Raw genomic sequence first — 25,047 nt, 5'->3', positions numbered from 1 at the left:
CTATAGCATTATATCCTGCTTAGGCTCCTCCCTTTCCCAAATTGCACCATCTCCAGGGTCCGCCTCCAAGATCTCCAGAAATTTCCCATTCCAGAGCTGGCAATCCTAGTCATTCTGTAGTCAAGTATTCCCAAAGTGTGACCTGAGTTGCTCCAAGTAAAATGAATAACGGCCATGAGAACAAACTTCTTTCTAAATCAGTTCTGACTGGGCTAGAAAGCAGAGGTGCCACTGGCTGCCACCCCCTCCCCCCCATCAGCAGAATATCAGGAATGGAGTGCTGTGTGTGAATTTTGGAGATGCTGGAAAGAAAAATATCTATTATAAATTAAGGGTTATACTATGAATTTCTAGAAATTCCAAACTCAATCTGTAAGTACCAAGACCTGGCAAAGCTTCAAACAAACATTCTTTTTGGCAAGCAAGGCCATCTTTATCACTGTTTTGTTCTAATTATACTATAGGAGTCTCATACTGTTACTTGAAGAACTCCACTATGATAGAATATGAATAATATTTAAAATAACTAGTCCTCCTTAGAGAATAAGAAGTCCTGACTGAAAAATGCCCCCAAGGTCTCAGAAAACAATACTGAAGCTAAAGGAAAGCTTTAAAATGCAAAATATGTTTAAATGTATATTACGCTTCTAATTTTTAAATGAGTTGAAAGATTTTTTAAACAATATATGAGTTAACAGGCTATAATGTTCAACTGGTGTGAAGAGACCAGACACATTTCTCAAAATGCAATACTCAGTGAAGGAACGAACTGTCTTCTCATGGCAAAAGAAGAACAACAGTTTCTAGAATGAAAAAAGTTTCTCCTCATTTAATCACATCCAGAAGTAACAAATAATTGAAGCATTCTAGCTCTGATTTAAGCAGTGTAGAAAGATGGGCACCAGGCCCATAGTATTTTAGGGGGGACAGAAAGTTCAATTACCTCACTGTGTCCTCATCCCATAATATTTGCATTTCTTTATTTATATCCCACTTTTCTTCTCAGTTGAGAATTTGAAGTGGCTTAGAACACAGTTATCCTCTCCTCCATTTTCCCATAACATCGACCCTGTGAGGTAGGTCAAGCTGAGAGTTTATGGGCCCAAGGTGACCTAGTGAGCTTCAATGGTAGAAGTGGAGATTTAAACCTGAGTCTCCCTGGATCCCAGTCCAACACTCTATCTACTATGCTACTGCTGGCTCTCTGGGACAGCATCCTTCTGTCTCATATCACTCAGAGACTGGGACTTTTAACCAAAGCCTTGCAAGATAACCTTCATTTAAAGATTGAGTAAATTGTAGAATTGTTTGTTGTTTTAACCTATTGCATATCTGAAAGGTTTGTGAGTAGTAAATTGTATTTAAAACTAATTAGTCAATAACAATCTTTTTTACTGCTGACCACAAAACATTTGCACTAGTCAATGCTCTCTTGCTGCTTCCAGAAGATTTGTCAGCTTGTGGTGGCACCTTTTAATCAGTAGAAAGGCTAAACCTCCAAGATACAATCAATGATCACCAAAGGATTATTATACAAATGTGAATATGGTTTTAAACTCTTGTTTTACCTTTGGCTTCTTATAAAAGCCTGACAGGTACCATCTCAAGACTTGCTTGATTCGACCGTATGGATCTTCTTCAAGAGCAGCTCTGTGAGAAAAAAGTCATTCCGATTACTCTAAGCTAGAGATGGGCACAGAACAAGAAAAAACGATCCACTCGGTTTGTGGTTCGTTAATTTCCACAGAACACGAACTTAACAAACTCACCCAATTTCTGAACCAGTTCGAGGTTCAGGGTGGCCCAGGACGGCCCGCTTCATGCTCAGAGAAAAAAGCACCCTTTTCCCAAACACCTCCCCAGTCAGTAAGAAAAACAAGAAAGCAAGAGAAAAGAGGCTTTTCAGCCCCTTTTCCAGCATCCAGAAGTGCAGGCCAAAGATCCAAGTTCCAATCCCAATCCCAACACCACAGCCAGCCACCAAGCTCTCCTCCCTCTCCCACTCTAGAGAAACTGAAACCAGGAATCACATGGCTTCCCCTATTTATGGAAAAAGCCAAGAGATTGAGCAATACAGGAGCACTCTGGTTGGCAGAAAAACCTGCCTAACATGGTTTTGGAAGGAAGAGATTGGTGTTACCATGGCTGCTGAAGGCCCATCTCCTCAGTTGCCTTGGAGATTCTAACCCTCCCTCCCCTTTTCCTGGTGGATAGGCCAGAGTGGGAGCTCTCTAGTTGGCAGGGACAGCTGCCAATCATGCCTGGAGGCCTCAGATTGGGGGCAAACTAAAGACTGCCACGGTTGCCTGGATAGGGGAGTATTTGGCACCAAAAGTATCCGAGCCGGCAACGGAACGGTAAGAAAAGTTCGTTTGGTTCGGAAAAACGTGGTCCCATGGAACACGTGGCTCTTTGACTACAAACTTCTGCATGGAATTTTGTTCCGCAGTTCGTTTTCTGCCCATCTCTACTCTAAGCAATTTTGATTACGGGCACACAAGACTTCACCATGGACTAGACAAACAAGTATTATGAATATTATTTATAGTACATCTTTCTCACTGAGACTCAAGGCAAATTATGCACAGTAAGACAAATATGATAAAAGGCTGGGATATTCAAAGATTAATGTGGAATATTATCAAATTTTCCCACTGCTAGGCAAGACGGGGAGTAAACTGGCAGTTATGAGATAGGCTTTACTGCATTTACTGCATTACTGCTTAGTTTGAGCATTAAACATAGTGATTATCATCTGTAGCATATGTGGATATTTACCATGTCTCCCTTCCTCAGCAGTTCCTTCTAACCCCAGGGTCACTGGAACAAGGGTTGTAATGAGGAAGGGGGAAAGGGTGATGCTGCCCTTCCATCTCTTGCATCTTGCCAAAGCAGGAGGGGCCAGTTTCACACCCTTCTCCCCTTCTCATTAGTTCACATGGGCCCTTTGATCCTGGGAATCAACTTTCTGGGGACTAGAAGGGGCTGCCAGGGTGTGGGGGATATGGGAAAGACTGGCACTCCTTGCCCCAACAGATCACTGGATCCAAATAGCTTGTTCTTGTATGACAAAAGTTGAAATGAAGGAAACTTCCTGAATGTCTAAGACTAGCTTTCAGCAACTAGTTGTCAATTGAGGGTCAGCTGAAAAGCATGAAATGTAATACACATGGGTTGTTTACAAGAACCATCTTGGTGCATTCTGTTACGTTTCTTCATTTTATTATGGGCATCTCTGGCATAGTGTACCTTGGTCTTCCTGGGTACATGGCACATTAACATTCTTGGTGACAACAGGCTATATTTTATATGGGCCATTTCATTAAGAACATAGAGCTTTAAGGAATCCTACAGCAGAATAAATACTCAAGGAGAAATTGTGCCTATCTTGTAAGTGATTTGTGGGGGAAATGCACTAAAAGCTACTTTTCTGTATCTTCTTTTTATTTGAAGTGGAGTTGTGTATGCAGCTCTGAAATGTTTTGAAGACTACACAACAGGAACACTGAGGCATTTTTCACATCTGATTCTTAAAATTAACGTCAAAAGCATTTTGACATTTTATTTTATTTAAAATATAATAACGCCCACTTTGCTGCAGTCTAGTACTTACTGATTTCCCATCACACCATTCTCTTATTATTTCGTAGAAAAACATATTTTGCATCCCGCCTTTTTTTTTTTAAAAAAAAGTCTCTATTTGTATCCCCAAAGCATCCCCCATGTACTGACGTTATTTGGAAGTAGCAAAGTTCAAATTATCTTCCTATATGCTTGTTTTCTTTTTTCTATACATCCTAACACCGTATTTCAGTACGTTGGACAGTGCAACTGTTGTTGATTACTGGCCAGCAGGATTTGGTACAGTACAAAGCATATTGGAGGCTGTTTTCCTTGCTTTCCTCACATCTCTCATTACCAGTTTATATGCAGAGGTCACTACAGTGGACTCCTGATCTAATTTACAACTGCCACCAATTAACTTTGAGAACTCATATATTATTTGGAGATCTTTCAAGTAGTCAAATGTCCCAGCCGTCATCAGCCGAACATCCTGGCACATCTGCACACTGCATCATCAGAAAGCCATCTGCAAGGGCTGCTTACTGGGAAAGTAGGTCAGCGTGATAGTAATAATCTGAAAGCTTGTTGAGGAAGGAGCGTGGCTCTAAGATGAAAGTAGGCAGAACTACACGAGACAAGTCCATGCCAGGCCGCAGCTGCTTCAGAAGAATCCACATCAGACTTTTGTTCTCATCTGACACCGTTTCTGTTTGAGAAGTTTCACCTGTCTAAAATGAAAGAAGAGATATAAGAACACAAGACAATATATTAATATTGAAGCAGCATCGAGCAGGAATGCTTACTTAAGTTGCTCAACTCACAGCGCTAATTACATGCTTGCAAAGGAGGAAATGGCACTCTTAAAGATGTCTTCCTATGTTTCAATATCCAGGTGATTTTTATAATGTGTTCAAATGTATTGCTGAACATTAGACTCAATTCACAGATTAGACACTTGGTACTGCATGGACTGTTCCCAGCGGTAATCTACAAATATGTACTTATAATTGATCAGTTTCTATTTTTCATATCCAGTTGTGCTCTAGCTGAGCAACTCAACTGGGCTAGGCACAATCCAAAATGTTTACTATATGTTAAAGTGACTTCTAGAGGACAATTTATTAATCATTATTTGTTCTTAGACTGTTTCATGTTGTTCCCTAAATATAAAATTGAGTAGAGGTATGTACTATTGAGGTGAGACCCCATATCCACCATAAGGGCTGGAACTTAAAGGCAAAAGCTTAAAAAGCTGTTAACATCTCAGCTGTTGCATTTCTTTTTACTAGTCTGCCCTATGCCAAGGAAGGTTGTGCTCTTCTCTTTCCCCGTCCCCTGGCTCTCCCTGCAAGACAAAGGGGCAGCTTGAGTAAGTGAATGCAAGTGCATGTCCAAGAAGCTTCTGGGACAAACTATCATTTCATGCAGAGAAAGGATCAGCTGACTCAAAAGGAGTGATCTCTTTGTGCTCTGGCAATTTCATGGAGCAAGTTCAGCCCCTTGTCACTTACAGTGCAATAAAGCACAATTTGATCAAACAAAAACTTGCCAGCTGAAGAGCAATGAAACTTTTTTCCTTTATATTGATTTTTAGTAGTTATAAGCCATCTTGTGTACCACATCTCAAAGCTTGATGATCCTCAGATAATGGGAACCATTAGATAAAAACTGTTGCAGTAATGCAGCTACAAGCGATGACAGTTATTGATCTGTCAGCACTTTCATCAGATGCCTCTACCAACTATATAGGGGCATTTATCTTGGTCCTACATAGATATTCTCTCATAGTGGATTGAAAATTAAATCTTCCTAGCATTATAAATCAAATTTCTCAAGCACAAAATTACACGTTTATCTGTTGGCATTTGAAAATCTCTAGCCAGATAAGGATTTAAATTAGATATATTTATAAATAGCTACTCCTTTCCTAGCATATGGTGGTTCATGATATTCTATGGATGATAGTTCAACCATATTTCAGACAAGCCGGGATGATTAAACATGATACATTTATTGTGTTTATTGGGGCCAGTGGGAAAATCCAAAAACACCAGAATTTTTAAATAATGAGAAGGAGAGCCCCTCTCCAGTTTCACCACATTGTTATTCTCCAGTGGATTATCACCAAGCTTCACACAGGACTTGCACCAACTACAGTGAACAAAAGTTTGGGGAAGAATTACACAGAGAATGACAAAACAAAGAATGACAACTAGCAAACAAAAAGTATGAGCCCGCCTGGCAGGGAGGGCGGACTAAAAAAATCTAATCTAATAAATAAATAAATAACAAAACAACAACAAAAGAAATTATATAAGCTAAAAGGAGGCTTTCAACAAATATAATTATCAAATTTTCTCTTACTCTGTTAAAAAGAAAAGCTCTCTTTTTTCCAATGCCCAAATTCCTTATTCCGCAAACCCATAGATAATCAAATCATTATTATCTATTTCATGCAAAAAGCCTATAAGAGGTTTCCAGTCTACAATAAACGAACTTATTTTCTTTTCTCTAATCAATTAAGTAAGTTTTGCCATTGTTGCAAATTCCAACACCTTCACCAACCATTCTTCTATTGTAGGCAATGTTCTTTGGTAGTTTACCCTGAAGCATTTTAATATTCTTCTCAGAACTCCTATCCATTTGTGGGGAAATCACTCCATTCCAATCCCCTATCAAGCACCAACTTTCGTATGATAAAACTATTAGAATCTCCATGAGTCTTTTATAAAATCCAGTTTTATCTTCATTGGGGCATAGATTCCCACCACCATAGTCTTGATCCCATGAAAATTAACCTCTACACCCATAAATCTTCTGTGATCGTCAGTACAAATTTAGGTTTCTAATGAGATTGTGTCTGTGGAAATAAATTCTTCACCCATTGCTTTATAAACCAAATAGTTTATATCTTTTTTTCTAATGTGAGTCTCTTGTAGACAAATAATATCCTGTTTTTATATTCTGAGGTACATCTGCTCCATTAATATTACAAATTAAACCTTTATAACCCATATTCTGGTCAAAAAATTTAAAAGTTTTTTTAAAAAAAGAAAAAAGGGGGGAGGGAATTAATGTTTAGTTAATACTTGTGCACCTAATTTGGCATCCTCTCTACCCAAATCTTGTTGATCTTGTGTAAGTTCTGTTGAACTTTCCACATGCAACTCCTTCAAATCTCTTTTGAATCTTGCTAGGAAATCTCTCTCCTTTTGAACTGAATTAAATCTGAATCTTTTGTTTTTTAAATGTAAAAATCACACCCTCCAGGTATCCCATCAGAAAACAATGTTTTTCTGTCACAATTTCTCAGTCAAAAAGGCATAATCTTTTCTTTTATGCAAAATTCTGATAAGGATTTCTTTCAAAACAATTATATCTGTATTTTCAATTTTAATTTTATATTGAAATGTTGTTGAAGAACCTGCTTCTCATGAAGTGAACCAATGTACCCCTTGGTACATTTCTTGTTTTGACAAACCTGGAATGTATTCTATATACTTTGTCACTTTCTGATTCCATATCTTCCTGTTCATAGTCTAAAAAATTTGCCAAAACTGTAATAATCTTTTCTCTGAAATCTTCATCAGTCACATCTGGAATATCTCTAAGTCTCAAACAAACTTCTTTTTTCTCAATTCCATTAAGGCCAAATTATCTAGTTGTCTTTCCATCTCTCTGTCTAAGTGATCTGTTTTATTATCTAGGACCATGACCTTTTTGTTAATTTGACTTACTTCTTCAGACATTTGCTTTATAGAGTTTTCAAGTTTCTTAACTTCACCTGTTATTTCATCCTTTTCTTTTAAAATTCTTTCATCCATTCTTTTTTCAAAAGCTTTCATCTTTCACCCAAGATTTTCCATGTTATGACCCATCTGTTCAAACCAATTCTGGATCAAATCCAATAAGACCATTTTTTCTGCAGCTAAATCAATTGATCCTCTCCTACCTAGATTTTTTCTAGTATTTGCCATTATCAGATAGGGACCAGAAGCAATTCCACAAGCTTAGAGTCTTACAGTTCAGGTAGTTTCACTTTTCACTTTCCAAGTCTCAGTCTTTTGTTGTGTAAAATCTTCCAATTAACAACAGCTCTTTAAAATAAACAAAAAAATAATCCCGCAGCAGTCTGATCTCTTTGGCTGACGGCTTTCCCACAAACACACTTTCATCAAAAATAAAATTAAATATAAGAGTTTTTTTTAATTGTCCCCTTTTCTGTTTCGAAGCTTTTCTTTATTGCCTCTTTATTAAGCTTTTTGCCTAAAGTTCTTAATTCCATAAAGCATTCAGATAACTTTTTGCAATCCCAGAAAAAAAGGCTTATCTCACTACAAGGAGTCATGACTTTTTCTTGGGAGAAAATCTCTCTTTTTCTGTAAAGTAGTTATTCTCATAAATCTTTATTAGGATGGCTGAGCTTAATGTCCTTTTTACAGTTTCTTTACAGCAATGAACATAGATGGAATCCCAGGACACCAGGTCGCTCAACTCAGGAGATGATTATAAAAACCTCCACTTCTGTAATAAAACTCCTGAAGAGCAGCCACAAGGAGTACATGTGGGTCATCTCACAATCTCTCCTTTGATCCAGGAAGATTTTGCTGGCTGGAGTCTCTCTTCTGACGGTTTTTTAACTGTGATGTTTCTCTGCACTTGACGGAGACAACAGCCTGCCATGATTCCTCACCGGAAGCCACAAGTTTGGGGATGAATTTTCAGAAAGTAATAGGGGGGGGGGTACATCCTCCCAAAGGTGGGGGAAGTGTAGCTTTAATAAAGTCTTACTACTATTTCCATTAAGGGTGGCTTCAGTACCACTGAATATGATGTTAGTATTTGATTTTCTATATCCTGTCTCCCTTGCTAAATCACAAATATTAAAAAAGACCTTTTATTCATAACACTCTTTGATTATTATATAAAATGAGACAAATAGTAGTAAAATACAAGAAAATTGTAATTTGAGGTAGAATAAATTGTGTTACTCCAGGAATACTCATACATTTACTAAAGGAATTTATTAGTGCAACTTTGCCATTTGTTGGAATGACAAGTTTCTCATACTTGTTTTCCTTAGAAGCTATATATCCCACCACTTACACTTTGCTATTAGCTTTGTAATCTGGTAAATGTAATTTTATAATCACTAGCTGATCCAATTTATTGCATGTGTTGCAATAGCTGATCAGTAAAAGTTCTGTACGGGTAGGGAAAATTATTTCCATAAATGTCAAGCACCCTCATAATTAAATGATAATTAGTTTTCTTTTATCTTAGAACTATCTTCACTAGATGATTCCAATTTCAGTTCCATGACCTCCTCTACATCTTCTATAGCAAGTCAAGCCACAATCAGTTAAGGTTTACAAAGGCCTTTTAATTGGAGACAAAAACTTGCATCTTGAGATTATTAAACTGGGTAAGAATTGTATTGTCGAAGGCTTTCACGGCCGGAGCTACACCTCTGAAGATGCCAGCCACAGCTGCTGGCGAAACGTCAGGAACTACAATGCCAAGACCATGGCAATACAGCCCGGAAAACCCACAACAACCATTGGGTAAGAATTAATGTTGTACTTCTAATAGCTATCTAATGCTGTCCACTGGCCTATTACACCTCACAAAACAGTTGTTTTTATGCATAACAAGACAAGAAAACTACAATAGTTTATATCTCATTAAACTGAGGATCTTAAACTGGCTCAGAAAACTCTCAGTGATAATTCCCCTCCAGCTGTCTCTGGCAAAGGCTCCATCAATTCTACCCAGCTCTTTAGTATGATTCCTAGTTAGAGCTCCCATTAATACTAAGAACATGCCAATGGGGTAGTAGCATTTCTGTAGGACATAGTAAGAAAATTATGCAAAAATTGAAACAAAGGAAATGATAGCGCTTTCTCTTCTAGGAAGATAAATGTGTGGGCAGATTAATAACAGACAGATAAAGGTTTAAAAAGTTGTTACCTCTCCAAACTCTTCATAGTTCTGTTCTAAATAGGTTGTCCCTTTCCTTTCCTGGGACAACTCCCCATGAATCTCAGACTGATCGCTCTCACTCTCATTAGTCTTCCGGCTGTTCTCGTGCATTTCATTCTCAGACTCTTCTATGTTGTCTCTCTCAGATTTGTCTGAAAAAGCATCGTTCTCCAGATGATGGTTCTCCAAAGCTGATTCATTAAGACTGAAACAAACAGATGGTTAGACTGCTTTAGTTCCAATCACTGGAAACATTTTTAAAGGAGCTGTTCACTCAGTCCATGGAGGACAGAATAAGATTAAACTTTGCAATACAGGGAGCAGTCCTTGGAGATTCACTTTTTAAAAACCAAGCATTAGATATTTGTTATTTGGACTTGCACTCAATTTGCAACCACTTAATTAGGAACAACCTACATTGTTTCTTATAACAAATTAATTTTAAAAACACTGTAGTCCTTGTTATTGCTACGAGTTATAGGGAAGGTGATTGGGCCATATGATCTACTAGTTACCTTCTAACTTAGTGATTCAATGGATGAATGGCAGTGACTGTTATTCAGCAAATCTGTTGTACAGGGATGTTTGCAGTCAAAGGACATGGGACAAATGTTTAAAGGCTGGTTCCCCATGGAGGTTTTCTCTGGTTTGGTGTTCAAACAAGACTACATAAATATATTGTTGCTTTGTTGCTTTGTACAGTAACAAGCTGAATGTTGATATTGCTTCCAGTCTGACTCAACCACTTTGGTCCAGGCATTTAAAATATTCTCCCCGTCCGGTGACAAGATTTATAAGCAGGAGGAAATTAGCTTTTTGGATCTCAACACTTGTTTCAAGGCATTGTTCTAAGCGACTGATTAAGCCAAACCTACAACTGAAAGATAAAAGCAGATAAGTAATCCTTGAAAATGGATCCTACTGAGCATTTCCATGAACAAAAGAAGGGGCCATTTTTGCCAATTTGTTGCTCCACAGTCCCCCAGGAGCTGCATTTCAGGGGCATTTGGGGCTGCAGCAGGAGGGGGGAAGCAAGGAAGTCACACACCGCTGATTGAAACCCTTCCATCAGTTGTATTTTTTGGCAGGACCCAAGGCACAGGGTGGAAGCTCTAGCGACAGGAAGATTTTGTTCTGTGCGTTCCCCTTCAAATCTATGAACCTTGGCAGCATGTTAGAAAATATTCTGCACTCTCTCTGTCTTCTAAATGCACCACATTAATTGCTCAAAGATTTTGACAGTCTTATCATCAAGGTATAGTGAACAGAAATTTGGGAATAAAATTCCCCAATGGAAATGGCTGACCTCAAAACCTCTACATCCTCTTATTTTCAAGCACAATTTAAAAAAAATATTTTAAAAGCATGAAATGTAATTAATGGACATCTTAATTAGCTTGGCTTCTTAGGGAGGAGATGTTTAATTGCAGAATTAATCCCATGGAGACAAATACTGTCAGTGATAAATCTAGTACCTTTCCAGTATCCTGTTGCTACCTAGATGGAGCTTCATTTGAGCCAAAGATCAGCATTGTGTGGCTGTTCTGTCCATGCAACTTCAGATAGCCTGGAAGTTGTACAGCATAGGAAGGTGTTTGTTTGTTTTTAATACCAAGCTCTGCTTGGTTTCACTATTGGAAACTGAGCTCTCTGCTTTGTTACTAGCATTAAGATGGGGAAAATATGTTTTTAAAGGACACATCTTCTCTCCTTTAAAATGCTAACACCTCAAGGAACCTGGTCTCCAACAAGAAGTCCAGTGGAGGCTGAAGGGCTAAACACCCTCTTCCTTCTCTATATGGCTCTAAGAAAAACTGAAGCTCCTCAAGCTGGCAATTTGCATTTTATGGACTGGGAAGAAGACCTGTGATCTTCTTCATGTTTAATCTGTATCCCTCCCTACAATCTAGTTGAGCAACTTTTTATGCCAAGATATAACATTTATAAAGTAATGGCTGTGTTTATCTGAAAATGTAAGAAGCCCACTGTAGTGGTTCCCGGCAAGCCTGCCTGGAACCCAAGCGGGCTGCCAGTTGCCTTTAGTGGTGTCAGAAGCCTCACTGCCAGGGTGGAAAGCCATAACGAAACCTTCAGCTGTGGGACCGAGAGACAAGTTTCCAGCCCTACCAGGTTTTAAACCAGAAGTCAGCCCTGTGAGGTAGGCACTCGGCAGGTTGAGTCCAGAAACGAATTAACAGGGCAGCATGTGGCACACTGGCCAAAGAACTGGATTTGGACTGAAGCCACAACTCTCACAACTCTTAATAAGAAAAGTAATTTATGAAAGAAAACTGCAAAGGCAAAGGCAAAAATAAACACAGAAGTACGTGAAGAAGCACAAAACAACAGCAGGCTATTTAAGCTAGGCCACATTCACTAAAAGTCCCTAAACTTGTTCCAGATGTTACCTTCAGCAAGTTTAAGAGTACAAATGGGAGCTTTAGTTCTTAAATCCAGAGGTTCAAAGGACAAAAGCACAAAGGTTGCTAGCACCAGAATCCACCAGTTGCATAGCATTCAGGAGCAGGAACATAAGCATATGCAGGTATTTATTTATTTATTTATTTATTTATTTATTTATTTATTTATTTATTTATTTAATTGGGCTTCTATCTCGCCCTCCCCACGAGTGGGCTCAGGGCGGGTTATAGCAGTAAAACATATAATTTATATTAAAATTCACAATAAAAACACAGAATTTCCATAAAATACCTCCCCTAGACAGCGACCTTAAAACCCACCCCTGCCAGCAACACACAGAGGGGCATGACCAGGAACACGGCAGAAGTAGACTGTGAAGCAATTCTTTTCAAGATCAGCTGTCTGCAGCTGGCCTAAATTCTTAGCCAATCAAAAGGGCCAAAACTTCTGACAACAAACCCAGCTGTGGCCTGTCCTCACAGGTAAGGGAAGGGGAAAGAACTTCACCACCCCCATAAGGCCACGTGCTAACAAGGCAGGAGGCTGGTGCCACCTTCTATCAAGCTTTGTCCTTGAAAGCTGTTTCAGGTTTGCACCTGTGGCTCAAGGCCTCTTATCTGGATGGAATAGATAGTGCCAACCAGCCCCAGTCTCCTGAAAGGAAAAAAGTCTCAAAAGCCTAAACCAAGATGTTTTAACTAAAAAAGAAACATTGGATAAATGAGTTTCTTTACACACTAGGTGACCTGAAAAGGTCTGGAAGATTACAAAGACAAACATATGAAGCAGTAGTCACAGGCAGTAGCAAAGAAACACTTGCATCGGCCAGTTCACGACTTTCCCAACCATTCAAGGTATCTTGACATATGCTGACTCCTAAATCTAAAAGTTTTACTACCTCAGGAACAGAAACCTTTGAAAGGTTTTCTTGCTGATAAAATGATACAAATTCACTCTGAGCTGGATGCTGGCTTTAATATAGGCCAGGTAGAAGAAATGCTTTATACATGATCTGGCCTGCTTATGAACCATTTTGATTCAGTTACTGTCATGGTGGATATTGACAGGATCCTAGGACATGTGAAGACCACTTGTACACTGGACTCTTGCTCATCCTGGCTGCTGAAATCGTGTTAGGACCACATCAATGAGCCCTTGATGACTATCATACATCTGTCACTAACTCAGCGCATCTTCCCTCAGCCACTCAAGGATGTAGTTATCCATCCAATACTTAAAAAAACATCCCTACACAAAAATGATACGACCCATTATTGCCCAGTCTCAAATCTGTCTTTTCTAGGTAAAGTGACAGAGAGAGCAGTAGCATACCAGCTCTAGGTATTCTTAGATGACTCGTGTGCTACGGGGACCCTTCTCAGTCTGGTATCAGGCCAGGTTATGGAACAGCTCTGGTGGCTTTAGTCGATGCACCTCCATCTGAGACAAAGGCCATGATTCATTGTTGCTTCTACTGGATCTATCTGCTTTTGATACAATAGATCATATCATCCTGTTTAGGCATTTGATGCAGGAGATGTGCCTTGGACTGGTTTCAATCATTCCTCATGTATCAGACTCAAACGGTTGCCATTGGAGACCATCTATTCTCAGTATGGGAACTGTCTTGCGGAGTTTCATCAAGTGCAATCCTATCTGCCATGTTATTTGAGCTCTATGTAAAGCCTTTTGGAGAAACCATTTGTAGTGTTGGGATTTGATGACATCAACATGCAGATGACACCCAGCTCTATATCTTTCTACCAAACCCCTGATGATGCAGTAAAGAGCTTGAGCCACTGCTTGACTGCTGTAGTCATATGGCCAAAACAAATTGAAAGTGGACCCAGACAAGACAGAAGTGATTCTGGTTGGAAGGCAGAGGTCTTGAACACTGTGCTCCCCGCTTTTGATAGGATTCAGCTGATCCTTGCTCACTTGGTTAAGAGACTAGAAGTCAAACTGGATCCAGCATTGCTACTGGAGAAACAAGTAAATGCAGCTGCAAAAACTATTTTCTTCTAATTCAGTCTAGCTTGCAAGATGGCCCCATACCTTGATACAGCCAATATAGCCACCTAGACCCACATCATGATAACAATGAGACTACACTACTGTAATGCACTCTACATAGGTCTCTTTTCAAAGTCGATTCGGAGACTCCAATTGGTACAGAACACCACAGTTCAATTATTATTAGGAGTTAGGCAGATTCTACAATCACTTCATTTGACTGCCCATCAGTTACCAGGCTCAGTTCCAAGTACTGGATATTACACCCTTTGTGGTCTTGGTCCATCATATCTGCAAGACCACCTCTCCCTCTCTATGCTCTGCCATGACAGCTTTGCTTATTCTGCATGTGACACCCTGCAAATGGGCAAAACCAAATACTGCAGGTACACATGCATTCTCTGCCATGGCTCTCAGTGGCCTGCCTGACGAAGTTTGGAAGGTTCCTGGTCTCCTGGCTTTCTGCAGACTATGCAGAACTGAATTTTTCAGGAGGGCTTTTTACACAGGTAATAGAGCTGTACTGTAATGATATGGTTCAGAAAGATGCTTTGGTGAAGAGGCAGGGATTGTGAATATACTACTGTGCTCTGTCTGCTGCTTTAAGTATGCTCCTATGTAATTTCTGCATCATTTAACATGTCATATTTAAATACTTATACTTTCTTCATGTTTGTTTTCAGATTTCTGCAATCCAAACCCTATTGCACTGTTTATTGGATGTCCCACTCTGTTGACTGCATTTGGTTTATGTAATCCACCTTGCATCTCAGTGAAAAAGAGGACTATAAATAATATAAATAAATATATAAAATCTGCAGAATGTATTGTTGGGCCAGATGTTTGTACCCAGCTAAATCCATATCAAAAACTAAAAGAAGTTTCCTCAAATTCCCAATTCTGCAATGGAACCTAATAAGGTACAGGACTTCAGGAGCTGCTCCTATTCAAGGACAGAGAAAACATTTACAAATTTACAAATTCACAAGCCTCAGTTTTTAACTTAAGGAACCTTAAAAGAAATATGTTGTAATAAATGTCTGCATAGTGTTGTAAGGTAAATGTCTAATATGTAGCTTGGGTGATGTGTTTAGTGGTTAATGTACATTATTCATATGGCAAGTTTGTGTGAGTGCTCTATAAATAAGTCAAAAGATATATCTACAAATTAGCACATGGGAAAGTATATCCAAGAGTGTCATTCATTATAATTTCATTCAAATGCAAGTGGAATGACATCCTTAATACAAAACATCTTCACCTACTGCTTTGGTTTGGCCAGCTGCACCACAGGACACATGGATTAATTAAAAACATGCTCATACAGAAACCATCCTCAACTTCAGTATTTAGTGAGCAAAAACATGCTCTTACTGGAAAAGTTCCTGGTCTGATATTGTAGCTGTGTGCAGTAGGTTGTACAGCCCAGCATGCGAAGAATCAGTTGAGCAGTTCAGATCGCCATCCTTTCCCTGCTTTGAGGCACTCAGCCTGAACAGACTGGAGCAACGCAAGGCCAGTTCCAGAGCATCCAACCAGCATCGGCCTGGAAAACACAGAACCACAAAGGTCAAATGGGATGATGCAAATGTTCATTTGCCTGCTACTCATGTTATATGAATCCAGGTGTTTAATTCATTTTAAATGAGGTAAATAACAGGGGAGACAACAGATAAGATGAAGCAAGGACTTAAATTCTCTGAAAGCAGTGAGAACCAATGGATGGAGAACAAATGCTTACAACTGATATTTTGCTCCACACAAATATCTTTTTACGACCTTCAGCTATCAGACCAAATATGGAAAATTTCAAAAACTCTGAAATGTAATGTGAAAACAACTACTAATTTGCCCATGATTATCATATCATGCATACACATCACACATATCATACATTCAGTTTCCTACCAATGTATTCAGCAATATTTATGTAATGTATTCACCACCACAGCTTGCTGAAAAGAAATAATGCCAATGGCTACTGCTGCACTGGCATTTTGTACAGGATTCTTTCCTACAAGTTGAGACACTGGGTTGGCAAAGGAAAATTAATACTATGAACTTCTTCGTTCCTTTTTGAGCCACAGGTTCAAGGCCTGTAATCAGTTTCTGCTTACATTAGTAGTCAAGTGCTGTTCATTCTGAAACATTGCCTTAATCTGGTGGCATATAATTGGATACAGGAGCAGTTTAGTTGTAGAAATACTATACTCATTATTATTTTAGTCATTTTAATCTCTAAGCCCTACTGTGGTGCTCAGTCATACAAATGTTCCTGTTCAAAATGTCTGTCATAAGAAAAATAGAACAAAGGGTATAATTCTTATAAAATAAATGACTCTTTACAGACAAACAAAAACAGTTAGACTAATTTTAAGGCAGACATTCATAAAATACTGGCTTTCATATCACACTGCAAACTCCTCAATCTCTCAGTATACAATTTAAGAATTAAAGAGACTTCCCTGTCCTGCCAGTGGCATCCTTTCATCCAGACCAAACATCATTACTGTCCTAGAAAACAGAATTCTCCGAATTTCAACAACTAGTTCATGTATAGGAGGAGCTATGTTTGGAAGGAAATTACTGGGATACCACCCAACAAAGGCAATTAGACAGCCAGAGACTTTCAGGATCCAAAACCAGCTAGCCTAATCTCTCTCTCTCTCTCTCTCTCTCTCACACACACACACACACACACACAAAGTCCTACACAAAAATGAGAAGACTTCCAGTCATCTGTGTGGGAACTGCTTATAAAATATAGATGCTATTGAATGGGCTAAAAGAAAGGGGCTCCTGTAATCTCTTGCAAAAAAGCAATAGTCGAGGGACAAGAGATACTGCAGCCATGTGGATTCCAAGCACTATGAGGTGTTCCTCCACTCCCACCACCAAACTAAATAGATTAGAGCTCCTTTACAAGCTGTAGAGCCTGGGTCCTTTCCATTCCTACCTCAAACAAATGGGTATACTTGGAGTTTTTTGTCTAAACAGGTGCTCTGACTGCTTCTTGAAGGAATACCCAAGGCCCAGTATGTTAAATGAGGGTGATATACTTGCTAGTGCTACCCATTTGCCAAACAGTCTAGCCACATCAACTTTGGAGGTTATTTCCTGTCTAGCCCCTATAGGTGACTTTGGAGTTAGTTGCAAGTTGAACGGAGGTGTACAATGGCACTCTCCCTATCATTTTTTTAGCCAACAGTTTTGTATATTATACATCAGTTTAAAAGAGTACCCTTCAACACTGAATGAATCGGCATGGTATAGTGGTTAATGTATCAGACTGGGATGACCTGGGCTCAGATTCCTACTCTTGTCGTGAAATTTGCTGGCAGACATTGTACTAGTTATATTATCTTAGCCTAATTTACCACATAGGGTTGTTGTGAAGATAAAAACAAAACCAGTGTATGACACCAGAACTCCCAGCAGATAATTACCTGGTGGTGGAAAGTGCCATCAAGTAGCTGACATATACCAACCCCAGCTGGGCTTTCCAAGGCAAGAGACTAACAGAGGTGGTTTGGGATGATTACCCATCATCTCATTTAATCTACAAATATACAAAATCCAAATCATTTAGACCATGAAAAAGTCAGATAAATAACTGTGCTTCTTACAATAGTTATACTGATAGAGTTAGGGGACAAAACTGATGTGGTGAATTATCATCCAGTCTCTACTCTGCCCTTTCTGGGCAAAGGGAATGAGAGAGGAGTAGCTAACCAACTCTAGATCTTCTTGGATAACACTAGCACTCTGGATCCTTTCCTGTCAGGGCATAGGAGAGAGACAGCACTAGTAGCATTAGTGGATGATCTCTGTCTGAATACAGACAAAGTCCATGCCTCCTTATTGCATCTCTTGGATCCATCTGCAGCCTTTGACATAGCAGACCATGCCATCCTGCTGAGGCATTTACAAACAGAAATGGGCATCAAAGGATGTGCCCTGGACTGGTTTAAATCATTTCTCATGGAATGTACTCAAAGGGTTGCCATTGGAGATCAGCTATCTTCAGAATGGGAACTATCTTGCTGAGTTACGCAGGGCGCAATCTAATCTCCAATGTTATTCAACCTCTATGTAAAGCCTTTAGGAGAACTCATTCGCAACTATGGAGTTGGATGTCATCAATATGCAGATGATACCCAACTCTATATCTCGCTATCCAGGTCTCCACAGGATGCAGCAGAAATCTTAGATCACTACTTGACAGCCGTGGTGAAATGACTGAAAAGAACAAACTGAAATTAAACCCAGACAAGATGAAAGTGATGCTTGTTGGGAAGGCAGAGATCTTGAAGGATATTGTACTCCTCACTGTTGATGGAGTTCTAACCCTTGCAGACTCAGTTAAGAGCCTAGGGGTTAGCCTGGATCCAGGGCTACTACTAGAAAAACAAGTTAAGGTACCTGCAAAAATGCTTTCTACAACCTCACTGCAGTCTGGAAGATGGCTTCTTACTTTGACAGCTGACCTGGCCACCTGAATCCATGCTATGGCAACATCAAAACTTGACTATTGTAATGCACTATACATAGGTCTCCCATCTAAGTTAACTAGGAGGCTCCAATGGGTGCAAAATGCTGCAGCTTGACTATTACCAGGAGCTAGCAGGAACATGAACATCACTCCCATCCTACAGTCACTCCATTGGCAACCTATCAGTTACTGTGCTCAGTTCAAGGTATTGGTTATTACATACGAAGCTCTTCATGGCCTTGGTCTGGCATACCTACAGGACCACCTCCCTCCCTATGTTCCTCCATGGCAGCTTCGCTCAACTGAACAGGGTCTCCTGCAGGTGCCATCCTGCACATGGGCGAAATCAACAGCAGCCCATATATGGGCTTTCTGTGTGGTGGCCCCTACCCTGTGGAATGACCTGCCTGAGGAAGTCAGGCGTGCCCCCACTCTCCTGGCTTTCTGCAAATATGCAAAACTACATTATTCAAAAAGGCTTTTTACTCAGATAGGAGGGCTGTATTGTAGGGAAGGGGGTCTCAGATTTATGTATGTATGTATGTATATATGTATGTATGTATGTATGTATGTATGTATGTATGTATGTATGTATGTATGTATAATCTGCCTTTGAGTTAGAGATCTTAGACTTCACCACTATGTTGTCTTACATACATGCCTTAAATATGTACCCCTATGTACTACCTGTGCTTCATGTTGTCTAATATCAGTCCTAGAATTGATTATGTTCTGTTTCAGCATTTCTTCAACTCTGTATTGGATCCTTGCTAATGCTATGACTTTGTAAACTTGTATTTATTTACCCTATGTCATTGTTTATGGAAATGTCCTTGACACTGTATGGAAATGTCCTTGATACTGATTGTACTAATCTCAAACTATGTAATCCGCCTTGAGTCTCAGTGAGAAAGTCGGGACTATAAATGACATAAATAAAAAATAAATTATACAATAAGAGAAAGTTAAAATACACAAAAGCTGGGAGCTGATCCTTCTTTGATTTCTGCTTCCATGCACTTTTTAAAAAGTAGCAAGAAACATATACATGCACCTTTAACTGTATGCAATGCAGACAAATATTTTAGTCAGGTTTCTGTAAATATCATGTAAAAAGGCATTCTGTATGTTTAATGTCTAAATGTGTCTTGCGATTTTTTCCTCACTCATGCTTTGTAAACATGCAAAACAAGTATGCAACTGATTCCTCCTAAATACTTTGTGTAATTTGTTGTGGATTTGTGGCATTTCCATGAGTTGACCCATGAACTGAAGCCATCACCTCTCAACAGATGGGGGAAAGATTCTGAATTAGAATCATACATACTGCATAAAGCACAGGCAGGTTGGGATGCAACTGTATATGAACCTTCCTGCATGGCCATCAGTTGATTCCAAGACGTGATACAAGAGGATTTAAACATGTACACAAATACATTAAAATATGCACATGTGAAAAATGGTGGCATGTATAAATTTGATCTAAATTTTAAAAAGACAAATGAGGCACTAAGACTATCAGCATATATTCACTGTAGAAAAGAGGTGAATAGAGGACAACTTTGTTGTTACTTCCAAGAATTCTTACTGGACTAGGTGAATTTTGGTCTGATCCAGCAAAGCACTTAAAAGATAGCTAATCTGCGTAAAGTGATTCTGAGTCTGAACTCACGCTTAACTGTTAAGATAGCTGAATTAAAACTCCTGCTTTGCAAATTTAAAACACATTGATAGTCCACAGGGACTGGTTTTTTTAAAAGTAGCTGTATAAACTATTCAGGCAATCCTTACTGTGTAGACTGAGAGCAATACAACACTGAATAACTAACCCTATATAATTTACCCTAGGCAATGAAAACGCCTCATTTCAATGGTATAAATAATACTCAGTGTTAACTAATGCTATGCTTACTGATTGCAAGAGGGGAGGGTTGGTAGAAGGCATGCATTCTGAACACCTATAAACTCTGAAGGAGGGTGGCAAATCTAAAAAGGTGCCAAACAGTCCACATCTCAACCCTACTGATGTACACAATCGGTACCCTCAGTCCAATCAGTAAGGAACACACACTGAAGTCCAGTGAGGGGGATAATTACAGGCCTTTATTTGCTTATAAGCAAAGGAAGAATGATACAATTACCAAGGATGAAAAGCCCCTCAAACTGACCAGTTCTTCAGAGCTGTAGGGTAATTACATAAGATTTTATACCTTCAGGTTAATTAGTAAGCATTAGAATAAAGTCTTCATTATTGGTTCACAGAGGAGATGCATAGAATGACCTAACAAAATTTTATTGGTCAGAAACCTTTGGGGTTGTCTGTTCCCACATTCCCAATATTTAGAATTTCAAAGAACGAACACTTGTCACCTTTGACACCTGAGAACCCATAGTGCTCCTTCCCAGTGGATATGCAGCAATTATCCAAGGGCAATGCATAAATTGTTGATCTGCACACAGTGTTCTTCCAGGCAAATATCCTGGCATCAAGGCCAGAGGGCTCTGCTCTCAAAACAAGTGTTTTCTATCACTAAGGTGGGGGTCTTCTCATGTCAAACATGACATCTTTCTCCCTTGGCTCTGGGGTGCCTACCATTTGGCCTTAATTAAATGCGGCCTTGGAGCCAGCAATTGCACCACACTAGTTTTAGCACGCTGGTGTCAAACCAAGATCTTATCAGTAAACACTAACCAGGCAAAGCAATGCAAAGCAATGCTCCTTTTATTGTTCTTTCCCTTTTGAGGGTAATTCCAGCAGCTAAGGAGAAAGGGAGAGATTCATTCTGATAGTGTGTGTGTAGATAGATCTCAGTCTTATCTTCCACCTAAACTTGATTATTAATACCTGTTACAGAGATACAGAGCATATGAATAGGATGCAACTATGAGTATGATGTGGTTATATATATGAACCATATGGAGTAAAGCTACTTCATTCAAATTTGTTTCTATATAAAGTATAACTATATGGATTAATCAATCATTTCCAATAGCTCAGCACCCTCAGCACATCCTTCTTTCCTTGGTACCTTCTTTCCATCCATATCCCACACTACTCCAAACAATTTCTAAAGCAAATAACATTAGGAGTTCAGACTGTTTTTCATTCTGACCCTCTATTCTTAAATCGCTTATGAAAATGACTACGTGTGCTTATTCAGCAGGGGGGGGGGAACACACATCACACATCGTCAAGAGCCTTGTCACTAAGATCAGGCCTATGTTCAGCTCTGTTCCCTATCTTATTTTCTCTATGACAGTCTGATTAAATATTTGCATTTTGTATAAACACATTCAGCATGTTCCATTAAATCTTATCATATAAACCAGCTCATGCTAAATTATAAATACAGAGTCATTTATCTCAGATGGCAGTTTTTAAAGCCTATTGCTTAAGCTGACCACCACAGTAATTAGCTCATATTTGAAAATTCAACATAAGACAACACTAGTCTCATGTAGTGCACTAAAAGCAGGAAGAATTTAGCTTGGCAAAAGACCTTGCCAGTTACTTAGCCCTAGGCTCTTATTTGGTTAGTTTCTCACACTGTGGAATACTTTGCACAAGTGTTAGTCCAGCTTCCTTGACGCAGGCACACAGACAAAATGATAGTTAGAAAGACAGCTGTATATAGTGCCATGTCCACATGAGGTAATATAACATCCACCCAAATTACACGCTGAGCAATCTAAAAAACACTGCATGTAAATCAATCCAGCAAACCATTGATAACATGGTTTTATATTCACAAAGCCTACAATATCCCCCTTCCCTCAGGTATTTAAGGAAACACTTCCACTCAACAGAACAGTAAACCAAGAAAGCCTGATCTGGAGTACTGCCCTGAATATTGGATGTAGGTTAGGGAAAATTTTGTTAAGCTATGAAAAATTTGCACACAGATAGGAAAGTAAACTGACTGAGCTTTAAACAAGGTATTATCTTTGATCTTAACCTACCTTATTGTGAAGGAATAGTCCTATATAAACTCCCTTCATCTACAAGGTACAGGGTACACATGTGATTATTAAGAGCATCCTAGAGCTTTTCATCCCCCAGACATTTTTTTTTTAAATTGATACTATAAAGAACAAGCCAGAACTCAAAAGATTTTGTTTTTCTATAGGAAATTCTACCAAGAAGCAACATCCAGGATAGAATGGACTAATGTGTAGAGATGGGCAAGATCCGCATTACGATCGAAAAAAACCCACGATAATGGCGATCGCGCGATCGTGACCTGGTGGATCATGATAATCTACGGCCAACAATCCAGTGATCGGGAGAGGCCTGGATCGGAGCGATTGGGCTCGGTTCGGGGATCCAGACACTCAGGCACCAGCAATCTATTCCCCTGGCAACGGAGCCAGGGGAATGCCTGAGCTCTGTTTGCCCTCCTTCTGTCACCCTGGAAACCTGAATGGAAGCCCATCTTTCCTTGATCAGCAGGGCTTCCTTCCAACCATGGAGCAGCAAAGCAGTCACAAGTTGGGAGAAGATACCCAGGGGAGGGAGGGGGAAGGGGGTGTTCTGTAGCCATGGGCACTCCAATCTCATCCCTGCTGACGGCCAAACACAGACCTCATGTGTTGCTGAATGGGAACCATGCCATGGGCTCCCAGGCTGGGTTTCACTTTCTGCGAGAAGTGGAGTGGGACAGAGCTCTTGCTTGCTACTTGCTAATCTTTGGGGGGGGGGGGAGAGAGAGAGAGAGAGAGAGAGAGAGAGAGACGGCTGCCGCCACAACCCACCTTCCCACATAGCTGGGAATACCAGCATGCCCCACTTTGGCCTCCATGATCCACGATCCATGGATCGGGAACGGGAGATGATTGGTGTGGATCGTTAATTCGGGATTGTCGCCGGCGCCGATCCACAATCAGCTGGATCATTAATTTTTTTTTTTATCGTGCCCATCTCTACTAATGTGGGCACAAACAGGAGTAGGTTGCTGCTTGAATGCCCAGACTTATTCCAAGCAACCACTAACAAATGAAGATTAGAGCATCCCTAAGGCTAGTGTCAATAAGACAGGTCAATCCAGTTTTCAGAAACCTATAGAATACAATTTAATATTCAACTACTTTCCCCAGCTTTGTCCCCGCCCCCCATCAATGTGAAAGGCTTCAGAGAAAAACTCTATGCCAGCCTTCCCCAGCAAGAATGTCCACATTTCTTTACACAGCATGTTTTGAAATTAAGTTAAATTTAATGCCAAGTCAAATTGTTCTCCAAGGAGATTTCAGGAGAAAATCTAATGATATATTGTTGCTGTCTTGAAGGGGAGAGTGTAGTGGAATACACAGCAAGTCCATATAAAATGTGAGATGAGATCTCCAAGCATGGTAATTGAGCTTGGAAAGGGAAAAGAAAGAAGCCTGAAGCTGTGAATAGTTTGCACCCATTTCCACTACAATAAAAGGCAGATATTGTCAGAACAAAGATGGCCATCTAAGGAAAACCACCCATCAGAGGTCAGTATTTGCAAAACCAAACAGTTTGGTAAGGAGTCAGCGGCCTAATCCAAACAAGTCTAGTGCAGGCTTGATAAGAGAGTTTCTCTACACAAGACATCTTAACACAGGGATGCTCAGGTGAAAGATGTTACACTTGTTCTCCCATTGTGGATACACATGCACTGCTAGGGAGACAGAGAACATTTGAATATAAGACCGCACAGAAAGTAAGTCACTTGAGCATCCCCTGTAAGGTATCTCGTGCAGAGACTCTTAGATAATGTTTTCCGGTAATCCTTTTGCTGACGGTCAACCTCTTCCCTTCTACATTTTATTTATTAGAATGTTTATACCTCATCTTTCCATTTAAAAGAAACAAGGAGGATTACAATATTAAAATACACACAACCGTGAGGCTCAAAGTGTAAGCTATGGAAAAGCACTTAATCTAATAGACTTTGCTAACCTGAGCCTCCCCACTAATATGGCAATATCATCAAATTAGCATTTTCTTGCTCCTTGTCAGTCTTAGCCAAAGAAGTGGAACAAGGGGCTAGGGAAATGCGAGTAGAATGATGTCACACATTTTCCAACATGGCGGCATTCACACATCTTCCTGCAACATCCTGTTTGAGTGAGTGTTGCTGCAGAGAACGTGTGTTAGAAATTCCATGTAATCTGTTTACACAGGACCATTTCTGGGCAGTTGCAGCTTGTTACTAGGATTCCAGTACAGCGTTCTTGTGCAAAAGGAATCACACTGGTGATATAGAGCATCTTATTTCACAGGAAGAACAAATACTCACCATCTGATTCAGAAGCTGCCCTGAAGATCAAATGGCTGCTTGGGAGAGGCTGTGTGATTGAACCAACATTCTCTCCCTTAGGACCCTAGAATTAACGGTGAACAAGAAACAGTGAGGAAACCCCCTTTAGTAACTTCTCTGCGTTTTTCAATTTTATTTTGTTTTATTTTCAGTGCTGTTCTTTGTATTAAAATAGTAAAGAGTCCAGTAGCATCTTTAAGACTAACTCACTTTATTGTAGCATAAGCTTTTGAGAGCTACAGCTCTCTTCATCAGATGCATCTGACGAAGAGAGCTGTGGCTCTCAAAAGC

The 25,047-nt window shown here is 39.7% G+C and overlaps 1 protein-coding gene across 1 annotated transcript in view; it reads right to left on the bottom strand.

Moving 5' to 3' along the window:
* OSBPL5 (oxysterol binding protein like 5) overlaps positions 1 to 25,047 on the bottom strand; it is a 173,134-nt gene that overhangs the window by 29,523 nt on the left and 118,564 nt on the right. Inside the window, exons 7-11 of the mRNA XM_054972130.1 lie at positions 24,736 to 24,820; positions 15,355 to 15,526; positions 9,535 to 9,751; positions 4,108 to 4,292; positions 1,569 to 1,650 (exon numbers count right to left, since the gene is read on the bottom strand). Coding sequence (XP_054828105.1) covers positions 1,569 to 1,650; positions 4,108 to 4,292; positions 9,535 to 9,751; positions 15,355 to 15,526; positions 24,736 to 24,820 — 741 coding nt within the window. The remainder of the gene's footprint in view (positions 1 to 1,568; positions 1,651 to 4,107; positions 4,293 to 9,534; positions 9,752 to 15,354; positions 15,527 to 24,735; positions 24,821 to 25,047) is intronic.

This window comes from Eublepharis macularius, chromosome 2, assembly GCF_028583425.1.
Source record: "Eublepharis macularius isolate TG4126 chromosome 2, MPM_Emac_v1.0, whole genome shotgun sequence".
Taxonomy (NCBI): Eukaryota; Metazoa; Chordata; class Lepidosauria; order Squamata; family Eublepharidae; genus Eublepharis; species Eublepharis macularius.
Note: the sequence above shows the minus strand (reverse complement) of the source record. Positions and strands in the feature narration are given on the sequence as shown.